We start from the raw sequence: 12,237 nt of genomic DNA on the forward strand, positions 1-12,237 counted from the left end.
AGGAATTTTGTAAAAGTGAGGCATTTATTGTTGAGTGAAGCTCAGTAGATAAAAGTAAGACCTGTGCAAAATCCGCAAGCTTGGTGAAGCCTTGGTGGTGTATTGATTCATTTTGATAGTGAAGAAATTCTCAAAGAAGTTCCTTGGAGAGTGGACGTAGGCCCGGTGTGCCGAACCACTATAAATCTCGGTGTTTGATTTTCTCTCTCTATCTTCTCTTACTTTTATATTGATAATTATTATTCTCTTTTTTATTTGTTAAAATTCTAAATATTATGTTTATTATTTTTTAATAACCCAATTCACCCCCATCTTGGGTTGTTTACCTGGGATAACAATTAGTATTAGAGTCAGGACTCTGGTTTTTGTGACTTAACCGTCTTAGAGTAGATTATGGCAACTCCTAGCTATTCTTTACCTGAGGGGCAAGCATCTAATAGACCATCATTGTTTAGTAATACCAATTTCAGCTACTGAAAAACTAGGATGACCGTACACATACAATCTAACGATTATGAGTGCTGGAAAATTATTTATAATGGTCCAAAAATTCCCACAAAAATCATAGATGACCAAAAGATACCAAAACCTGAAGATGAGTGGACTGAATCTGATATGAGAATGGCTCAAGTCAATGTTAGAGCCACAAATATGTTGTATTGCGCCTTAAATGCCAACGAGTTCAATAGAATTTCTACATGTAAGATTGCAAAAGAAATTTGGGATAAATTCATAGTGACTCATGAAGGAATGGACCAGGTTAAAGAGTCTAAAGTCAGCTTGCTAGTCCATAATTATGAGCTTTTTAAAATGAAATCTAATGAAATCATTACTCAAATGTTTACTCGTTTTACTGATATTATAAATAGTTTAACATCTCTTGGTAAAATATATTCTAATACTGAAATTGTAAAAAAAAAAAGTGCTCAGGTTATTACTTAAGAGTTGGGAGACAAAAGTCATTGTTATCACAGAAGCCAAGGACTTATCAAAGCTAAGTCTAGACAAATTAATGGGATCTCTTCTTACACATGAGCTCATCATGAAAGAAATGGATGAAGAAGAAGACAACAAGAAAAAGAAGGGAATAGCTTTCAAAACCACTACTACTTGCGAAGAGGAGGATGAAGAAAATTTAGAATTTGATGATGAAGAAATGATCTTCTTAACAAAAAGGTTCCAAAAATTTATGAAAAAGAATCAAGGAAGAAGAACATTTTTCAAAAGAAATTTTACACAAGGAGAAAATAATAAGAAAACTAAAATCACTTGTTATGAGTGTAACAAGCCTGGTCATATCAAGGCCGATTGTTTGAAAATCAAGAAACAATACCAGAAAGACAAAAGAAGAGCCATGATTGCTGCATGGGGAGATAGTAATGAAAGTGAGTCAAAAAATGATGACAACAACAATGAAGTTGCTAACCTATGCCTAATGGCTTTTGGAAATGATGATGAGGCAAATAATGAGTCTTATTCTTTTGATGAATTACAATCTGCATTTGAAGAATTGCATGATGAATTTCGAAAACTTGGCATTAAAAATATTGTACTTAAAAAATTTCTTTCAAATTCAACAAAAGAAAATGAATCTTTATCTAATAAAATTGAAGAGTTACAAAAAGATTTTTTAAAGATAAAAGAAGAAAATGAAATTTTGAAATCAAAAGAATCTTCTATTTTAAAATAGGAACTAATTGGTTTAAAAATTGAAAATGATTCTTTAAAACAAGAGAAAATTACTTTGAATGAAAATATAGAAGATTTGAAAAATTCTCTTTCAAGATTTACTCAAAGAAAAGACACTTTAGATAAAATTCTTAAAAATCAAAATCGTACATTTAGAAGAGCTGGAATTGGGTATAAACCTTTTTCAAAAGGAAAACCTTTCAAAAATGATTTTATTTATGCATATTCTATACACTCACATCTCACGTGTCATTTTTGTAGTAAAAAAGTTCATATTTCACCATCATATCCTGTTAAAAGAAATTTTTTTGCTAAAATAAAAAAGATGTGGGTTCCTAAAGATATTTCAACTTTGTCAAATTCTAACTTTTACGGACCCAAGAAAATATGGGTACCAATAGAAAATCAAATTTTTGTAGGTATGTTTCGAGACGAAATTCAGTAACGATAGATGGTATCTCAACAGTGCATGCTCAAGGCACATGACCGGAAATAAAGCTATGTTCGCCACACTTCAATCAAAGGATGGCGGATATGTAACATTTGGCGACAATAGTAAAGGAAAGATCATTGGTGTAGATAGTATTGGTAAAAATTCTTCTCCTATTATAGAAAATGTTTTACTTGTTGAAGGTTTAAAACATAATTTGCTTAGCATTAGTCAATTATGTGATAAAGGTAATAGAGCTATTTTTTAGAAAACTCATTGTACAATTGAGAACACTAAAGATAATAAAATTCTGTTTGTAGGACATAGAGATAATAATGTATATGCGTTTGATTTGCATAACTTGTCTTCTCATTTTGATGTTAAATGTTTATCTGCAATAAATGAAACTGGTTGCTTATGGCATAGAAGATTAGGACATGCTCATTTAGATTAATTTTTAAAACTTTCAAAAAATGAGTTAGTCATTAGTTTGCCTAAAATTGATTTTAAAAAAGACAAACTTTGTGATGCATGCTAACTTAGAAAACAAACTAGAATTTCTTTTAAATTCAAAAATATCGTTTCAACTACTAGACCGCTTCAACTTTTACATATTGATTTATTTGGACCATCTAGAACATTAAGTTTATGAGGAAAATCATATGCTCTTGTTTGTGTTGATGATTATACTAGATATACATGAGTATTATTTTTAGCACACAAAAATGAAGCTTTTTATAATTTCTCAAAACTATGTAAAAGAATTCAAAATGAAAAAAGTCTTAATATTTGTAGTATTAGAAGTGATCATGGTAGAGAATTTGAAAATGATGATTTTATTATGTTTTGTGATGACTTGGACTAGATCATAATTTATCATCCCCTAGAACTCCTCAACAAAACGGTGTGTGTGATGACTTGTGCACATTTTTGCTTTACTCTCATGAGGTTATGTTAGAATTATCATTGTGAAGATGTCGGGTAAGTTGGCATCGAAAATTCTCTTCTTAAAATATTTTTCTGTTGTAGTTGTTTCAATTATGAGTTTCCACTCGTTTCTGAGGGTGCGGGGTCGGCACCGGAGGGTCGGGAAAGAAGCTGAGGTTTTTCCGGGCTGGAGGGCCAAGGCCGCACGTGCGGGGGCCTTGGGCTGCACATGTGGGATGGGAGCCGCACGTGCGGGAAGCTGGGAGAGGTGTTGTGTGCACACTACCTAAAAAGCAGGTGCATGAATGGAGGTGCAGGGGAGACCGCACGTGCGGGGGTGGTGGTCGCACGTGCGGGAGACCGAAGGCACCGCACGTGCGGCTAAGCACGTTTTCTGTCTTAGTTTTCATGCTTTACAGCTTTATTTGGCTCTTTTGACCCTTTTTCACTTCATTTGATGAATGTCTCTCTCTCTCTATACAATATTTCTCTCATTTTCTCTCATCTCTCTCTACCCAAACTTTCCAAAACCTTTTATTTTGTTTTGATCCCAAGAATCCATTGGGATTTTGGAACTAGTTCCTTATATCAAATTGATGAGCATGTCAAGGGCTTCATTTTGACTGGTGGAGATCGTATTTCGACCAGGTCGATTTTGGGCTCCTTCTCCTCTTCTCTCTTGAGGTAGGGATTTCTTTGATTCTTTTCAACACCTCTACTATAGATAGACATGTGGTAGGTTATTATTGCATAAAAACCATGCAGTTTGGGTTTATTTTTGAAAATCATAATAAAGGATATAAGATTGGGGTGTTGAGATGGAAAGTTCATGAGAGGGGTTAATGTTGGGTTAAACTTGGGGTGTGATGCAATATATTCATGATTGGAGAGGTAAAGCTCTAAATTTTGTAGTAATGCCTAATAGATAAAAAGGGGTTAAAATTGTAGAATATTTATGTTATGAGTTTAAGAAATGTGATGAATGACTTGTTAATTAATTTATGATTAAAATGGGTTTCATGATTTGAACATTAATTTGTGTTGGATTGACTAGGTTTAAACACAACAAATTGATGAATTGCTAATTGATGAGAAGGAAATTTTCATGGGATTAGAATACGATTGGATTACATTACCGTTAAATAGAAATTTGGGTAAATTATAACTTTGTTGACCACGATTAGTATCCCTTATTTAAAATGAAAGAAATTGTGTTGGTTATGTTTTTGGTAAAGTGAAATAAATGGATTGAGGCAAAAGGTGGAGAATATCAATGTGAAGGAATAAGTATTTGATTTTGAAACGGAAGACTGAAATATTAATGTTGTGTGAGTTTCGATTCACTTGAGATTAAATCACAAATTTATTTTATTTTATTATTGTGTAATTGGACCCAAGGTTTCATGAGAAGTGGTTAATGGCATTATATGTTTAATACTTACTGTTAGGGGTTTTGTCCCTGGTCATCGATAGAGGATAACATTATGAATGTTGAAATGATTATGTGTTTGTAGTACACTTATGTTATCTATAAATGTGGTTTGAAGTGATGGTTGGAAAATGTGTAATGCGCTGAGAATCAGAGGTACCATTACCTTCCAGCTAGTGCCTGGAGAATTGGCTGCGCTGAGAATCAGAGGTACCATTCCCTTCCAGCTAACGCCTGGAGAAATGGAGCAGAGATACCATTCCCTTCCAGCTAGTGTCTGGTAAATTGGCACGTTATTGTGGAGAGATGCATCATTTGGCTTACCGTGCTTCAGGCAGGTAGAGCAGGGGTTATTTATTTTGTGTTCGGTTTGATTGCGTGTGTCTTGCATTAAGATGAGTATGATTTTGTAAGGTTGAATTGTCTATATGTTGAGAAGATATGTTCATGTATATTTGGTCGTGCTAGAGAGTTGTTGTGGGGGTTCCCTACCATGAATTATTTTGTCAAGGGGCCTCGTTAAATTTTGAGCTAAGGGTTGAAAATGTAATGAACGTGTGGAGATGGATCTTGTCGTATATTGAGTATAATTAATGTGATGAAAGTCGGATTGGTTTAACATGTTTTTAAAAGAAATAAAATAGCTATTATGTAGTGTTTTGTCACAAATGGAAAATATGGTTATCGAGTAATACTTGTTTAAATGGGAAATGGGTAAGGAAAGCGAAACTTGGTATTGTTGTATAACTGGATGTTTTTGAGAAGAGTATTATGTAAGTACACTCTGGCTAAAAAACGTCATATTATTTATATGGTATGAGATTAGCATTCATGATCATAACTATCTGTAAGTTGTTATTGTTGAGGATCATGTTGAGATCCCTATTGGACTATATGTTCATCCCACGTTGCTAATCTTTTTCAAGTAAACATGGAGAGGTCTTTTCAAGGTCATGGATCTTTTTATCTGTTGGCCACGGGGCCTTTATTTTGTAGGCGGAATGCCATATATGTAAAAAAGGTTGAGCCCTTTTATCTATTCCTTTTAAAATGTAAGCATGCGGGCGATTTATTTAATTACAATTCATGTTGCATTCATTTTATGTCCGTATGAGAGAACCCTTATTGTTGTATTTCTTGTCATTATTATGAGCTTCAGTATGCTAACTTTGAAATTGAATCCATTGTTAAATGGCTTTGGTAATAAATTCTGAGTAATAAAAAGTGGGACGTGACAGTGTGATTAAAAGAAAAAATAGAACTCTTGAAGAAATGGCCCATACTATGTTTTGTGAGAATAATTTACCTTGATATTTTTGGGCTGAAGCCGTTTACACTGTATGTTATGTTGTAAACCGTGCCATGATTAGACTTATTCTTAAGAAAACCCCTTATAAACTTTGGAAAGGTAGAAAACCTAATATTAGCCACTTGCGTGCTTTTGGTTGTAAATGCTTTGTATTAAATAACAATAAAGATAATTTAGGAAAATTTGATGATAAATCGGATGAAGTTGTATTTCTTGGTTATTCGAATTCTAGTAAAGCTTATAGAATTTTCAATAAAAGAATTTTATTTGTTGAAGAATCTATACATGTTGCTTTTGATGAATCTAATACCGTTGTTTCCAAAAATATTGTAAGTGATGATATTGCAGAAACAAATCTAAGAATGGAGAGCATTTACATAACAAATGAAGAAAATCCATCTCCTGAACAAAAAGAAGAAATCACAATGAAAAATCTTCAAGAGGAATATGCTCGTCCAGAAAACGAATCAAATTTACCAAAGGAATGGAAGTATTAGAAATGCTTGTAGGAGATACATCGGAAGGTATAAAAACTCATTTCTCTATTAGAAATGCTTTTAGTAATTTAGCATTTGTTTCACAAATTGAACCAAAATCATTTTTAGAAGCTGAAAATGATGAAAATTGGATTTTAGCAATGCAAAAAGAATTAAATCAATTTGAAAAAAATGAAGTTTGGTTTTCAACCCCTTGACCTAAGGATCATCCCTGTAATTGGTACAAAATGGGTTTTTCAATCGGAGTTGTTACTAGAAATAAAGCTAGATTGGTAGCCCAATGTTATTATCAAGAAGAGGGTATGATTTTGATGAAACTTTTACACTGGTTATTAGACTTGAAGCTATTAGAATGTTACTTGTTTTTGCATGTTTTAAAGATTTTAAATTATATCAAATGAATGTTAAAAGTGCTTTTTTTAATGGGTACATTCTGGAGAAAGTTTATATTGAGCAACCTCCCAGTTTTGAAAATCATAAATACCCGGACCATGTTTTCAAACTCTCAAAAGCTTTATATGGTTTAAAACAAGCACCTAGAGCATAGTATGAAAGATTAAGTAATTTTCTACTTGACAAAGGTTTTTCTTGAGAAAAAATAGATACAACTCTTTTTATAAAAACAAAAAAGGAGGACATACTAATTGTTCAAATTTATATTGATAATATTATTTTCGGTACTACTAATGAAAATTTGTCAAAGAATTTGCTAAAGATATGCAGGGTGAATTTGAAATGAGTATGATGGGGGAGTTAAATTACTTCATTGGTCTACAAATTAAACAAACAAATGATGGGATCCATTTAAATCAAACGAAATATATCAAGGATCTACTAAAAAGTTTTGAAATAGAATCCTCAAAGCTTGCAGCAACTCCAATGAGCACATCAATAAAAATCGACAAAGATGAGTAAGGTAAACCCGTCGATAAGAAAAAATATCGAAGTATGATTGGTTCCTTACTCTATCTTATTGGAAGTAGACTTGATATAATGTTTAGTGTTTGTATGTGTGCACGTTTTCAATCCGCACTTAAAGAGTCACATATCACCGTAATCAAACGTATTTTTAGATATCTTGTTGGCACTCCAAATTTGGGATTATGGTATCCTAAGGGAAGTATCTTTGAAATTTTTGGTTACTCGGATGCCAACTTTGCGGAATGTAGACTTGACCGAAAAAGCACTAGTGGTACTTGTCATTTTCTTGGACACTCTCTTACTTCTTGGTTTTGCAAAAAAACAAAACTCAGTGGCTCTGTCAACTACTGAAGCAGAATACATTTCAGCCGCTGGGTGTTGTGCACAATTACTTTGGATGAAACAACAACTTCAAGAATTTGGACTTCACTATGATCATATTCCTGTAAAATATGACAACACAAGTGCCATTAACTAAACACATTGAAATAAGGCATCATTTTCTAAAAGATCATATACTCAAATGTGACATTGAACTCGAATTTGTGTCTACAAATCGTCAATTAGCTGACATATTTACTAAGCTTCATAATGAAGAACAATTTTGTTATATTAGAACTGAACTTGGTATATTAAATACTCTTATATAATAATTGTATACAAAAATAAATAAATAAATAATTAATTAAAATTAAATTTTAAAAAATCAAACAAAAACATTTTTTTAATATAAATCATTTCTCTCTCATTCTTCGTTTTGGCCTCACTCTCGCTCTCCGTATCTCTCTCTGTTTTCCTATCTCTCTCTCTCTCTCTTACTCGCTCTCGCTCCCTCTCATCATCCAACTCTGACTCCATCACCACCATCATCCATCACTTTCATCACTACCATCATCCACCTAAATCTCTCACCGATCTACCAAGATCCATCACTGCTCTACACAAAACCATGATCACCGATCTTCGACATCATTTCTGATTCATCAAGATCAATTACCGATCCATCACGATCCATTGTTGATCCACTAAGATCCATTATCAATCTACAAACATTCATCCCCGATCTTCTCCATTCTTTCTGATCATCAACATCATCGTCGATCAGCATGTTAAAATTATTTTTGCAATGTGTGATATTTTTTATATGGCTGTATGTGCTCTAAAATCTCTTGTATTTAATAACAATTGCTTTTACCTGGTATGATTTTTTTTTTATTTGTATTTTCTCCTTTTATGCTAGTGCACTCAATGTAGTTGTTTATGGCCGGATCTTAATGGTCCTTGGTATTATAAATAGGTAGTTTGTTTCTTACAATTTGTGTTATTTTTAGTGCATTAATTTAGGGAGAGACTCATATTATGTAATATTTTGAGATTAAAACAATTACAAAAAAAAAAAATCTTAAGAGGGCGTTTATATATTCTATGCATAATTTAGAAGTATATATAGTTATCAACTAATTTTTTTTCCTCCTTATCTGCATCAAAATTTTTATTTTTTTTTATTTTTGAAAAGGCAAACAACTTTTTCAAAGAGAAATGCATGCAATTTTTTTTCAAAAGGAGAAATTATTGCTCGATTACATGTACGGTTTGAGAAGGCTTCACAGATTTTTTGCATTTCACTTCTCTGAACAACTTTTCATGAGCCTCTTTTGCATGCCTCTCTCTATTTTCGACTTCTGTGAGTCTTGACATTATAACCGTTGCATAATATTGCACCGCATTCTCTAACTGAGAAATTTTCCTCTCTAGATCTCTTTTCTCCTAATGCGTATTAGCTAGTTGTTGTTTTAACAAGCTCACCTCGTCTTTCAATTGCTGATTTTCTTGTACTCTTACTTGTAGTCGTCGAGTTATATTGGAAACTGCAGTCATCACCTGTATACTTAGAGTCATAGTGTTATTAATAGCATTAATATTATTTCGATTACCAAAAACACTAGGACTCTCATTTACAGGTATAGTGTGCGAAAGCATTATCGGAAACCTCTCATTTGCCTGAATTACAAGTACTTCATACATGTTAGAACCATTGATGGCCAAGGTAAGGAATGACATGATTACACAGAAAGTAAACAAATTTTTTTTTTTTCTCTCAGAACACTTGAAGATTTTGTATCTCTGCATATCATCCATATCACTTTTTATATACTCCACCGATTCAATAATCAATGCATATCTGCTCAAATCTCTTGTTTGTCAACATTTTAGGCGCTGCTGCACCATTTTTCTGGAGATAATACAAAATCCCAAAACTGATCACAAGAAGAAACAAGAACAAATATTATATTTTTGTCAAATTAGATTTTTTTTTTCAATATGTTTGTATGATTTTTTGTTTTTGGCACTGAAAATTTTCTATATCAATATTTTATTTTGATGATGTCCAAGGGGGAGAAAAATATGAATTTGGATGGCTAGCTATGCATGTTGTAATGTTGCAAAATTATCAAATATTTTGTTGATTTTAATTTTGTGTTAAATCCATACATATATTGTCATCATGAAAAATGGGGAGATTGTTAATCGTATTGTTTGATTTTGATGATGTTATGGGATAAATTGTAATTTTTTACTATACATATTTTATATTATTTGACACAAATTATTATCTGTTTAAAATATATATTATATGATAAAAATATTTTGAAAATTTTACTATTCACGTTTTGAAAAACTAGGTTGATCACTATTCATCTTTTGACAAATTTAATGGATTATTTTCTTTTGGCAAAATTGATATACTCACATTGGGTGGTAGGTTATTTTTTTAAAAAATGAATTTAAAATCTCATCAACAACTACAAAGATTATAAAAGAGATACATATTTTCATATCTATTATAAATGTTATTTTAAATATACCTAAAGAGATTTTATTGTGCAATTAATTTTTTTTATTGTGCAATTAAATATTTTATTAGAAAAATTATTATGCAATTACTATACAACTTTTGATTATTCGTTGTTTCGAATGGAAAATTAAACACTATTCATTTGTTGAAAAGTTGTATATACAATAGTGATCACTTATATGTTTTGTAAGCCACATGCTTGGCACCTGACATAGAAAAGAAAAAGGAAATGTTTACAATATGCTTCATACAAATTTTGAACATAAAGAAGAACGGTCTTATGCTTCACATGCCCGAACTACTAAATCAAAAAGGAAGAGCGTACCCACGTGATCCATGACGTCAACAAGGAGCGTTCTACCTCTAACGGGTATATTTTTGTGTATAAATAGAAGTGTTTTGTATAAAGAAAAATCAATAACTTGAAGAGAAAAAATTTTGTGTGCTTCAAAATTGTGATTATATTTTTCACTCTACTATTTCACTTTCAGATCTAAGTAGTATCTTTGTTCTTACATTTTCATATCTACTATTTGTAAGAGAATTATTGTAAAAGAGGGTTGAACTACTTCTTATCCTTATTTATTATTTTGTAAAGGAATTTTGTAAGAGTGAGACATTTATTGTTGAGTGATGCTCAATAGATAAAAGTAAGATCTTTGCAAATTCCACAAGCTTGGTGAAGCCTTGGTGGTGTATTGATTCATTTTGATAGTGAAGAAATTCTCAAGGAGGTTCTTTGGGGAGTGGACGTAGGCCTAACGTGCCGAACAACTATAAATCTCGGTGTTTGATTTTCTCTCCCTATCTCTTTTACTTTTATATTGATAATAATTGTTCTGTTTTTTATTTGTTAAAATTCTAAATATTGTGTTTATTAATTTTTAATATTGTATTAAAAATTAATAACCCAATTAACTCCCTCTTGGGTTGCCTACTTGGGATAACATAATATTTGAAGTGACACTCAAAATCTCACCAAGAGATTTTCTTACCAACCACTAATCTATGGCTACAATTAATTTGAAACCTCCCTGGTTAAATATTCAAGTACTACCAAGGATGCCCATACCCAGAGATATATATCCAAGCCGTGGCATCCATGGTCTGCCCTAAGGGAACAGTTGTCACACCCCAAACCCGCCCCTAGAAGTTTGGGCATGACCACTTCAGAAACGGACACTTAACCTGTTATATATAACATATGGGGCCTGAATGGAAGCGTAAATTCTATATAATAACAGGCAAGAAAAGAGCTACATCCATTGAGCGACCACTATCATGCCAGGATCACAAACAGATAGATAATAATATTACATACACATATACAACCCCACCCCTTGATTGGGCATATAACAAAAACAAAATTAGAATTTACAACATTTTATAGACAATCAGAATGTAAGCCAAAACTTCACAAAACGGGTAGACTTCACCCAAATGTTTGGACACATAGAGGCTGACCTCCAAACGCAGGACCTATGGAATCAGACAAAATACAGAGTGAGATAATCTCCGTGAATAATAGTACTTGAATAATCAAATGTTCAACTTGAATTATACTACAAAGCAGAGCGTATATAATATAAAAGACAGGTAGTTAATCCGATTCTATACTATTGTCAGAACAGCCTTAGGCCCCTTTTTAACTAAAATGACTTTAAGCCCTTAAACAGTGTGGCATTGAGCCCTTTACCAGAACGGCACTAGGCCCTTATCAGAATGGCATTACAGCTCTTAAAAAGTTGGCATTAAGCCCTTGAACATATGTGTATGAACCCAAGAGGTGTCTCACACGGATCCTAAAGGTGACTCACGTCGTAGCACTTAGTTCCGTGTAGCACTTTGTTTCATACTAGAATCATTAGGTCTTAAAGACCGATCAATTCATATCGTGTTATACCATAGCATAAACGGATCGGATAAATAGAAACATATTCATACATATTTTTCATTAAACTCGAATCAGAAATAGAAATCAGAGTTCATGCTTGATCATAACCCACCCGTACAAGACCGTCGGTGGCACCATCCGTACAAGACCGTCGATGGCAAAACATAATCCACCCGTACAAGACCGTCGGTGGTACCATCCGTACAAGACCGTCGGTGGTACCATCCGTACAAGACCGTCGGTGGTACCATCCGTACAAGACCGTCGATGGCAAAACAAAATCC

The 12,237-nt window shown here is 32.8% G+C and overlaps 1 protein-coding gene across 1 annotated transcript; it reads left to right on the plus strand.

The window, feature by feature from the left end:
* Window positions 1-486: 486 nt before the first annotated feature.
* Window positions 487-6,281, plus strand: LOC145821923 (uncharacterized). The gene is made up of 3 exons (XM_082918495.1): window positions 487-883; window positions 975-1,535; window positions 5,962-6,281. Exons 1-3 carry the CDS (start codon window positions 487-489, stop codon window positions 6,279-6,281), a joined length of 1,278 nt encoding a protein of 425 aa, XP_082774621.1.
* The last annotated feature ends 5,956 nt before the right edge of the window (window positions 6,282-12,237 follow it).

This window comes from Camellia sinensis, chromosome 3 (genome assembly GCF_055761805.1).
Source record: "Camellia sinensis isolate YWXY chromosome 3, ASM5576180v1, whole genome shotgun sequence".
Taxonomy (NCBI): Eukaryota; Viridiplantae; Streptophyta; class Magnoliopsida; order Ericales; family Theaceae; genus Camellia; species Camellia sinensis.

Excerpts from the sequence above, each read along its gene's own strand:
- LOC145821923 (XM_082918495.1), top strand. The coding sequence starts at position 487 with ATGACCGTACACATACAATCTAACGATTATGAGTGCTGGAAAATTATT. Across the intron at positions 884-974 it reads AAATAGTTTAACATCTCTTG|AAGCCAAGGACTTATCAAAG; the intron begins GTAAAATATATT and ends TTGTTATCACAG. Across the intron at positions 1,536-5,961 it reads TGATGAATTTCGAAAACTTG|GAAAATTTGATGATAAATCG; the intron begins GCATTAAAAATA and ends AAGATAATTTAG.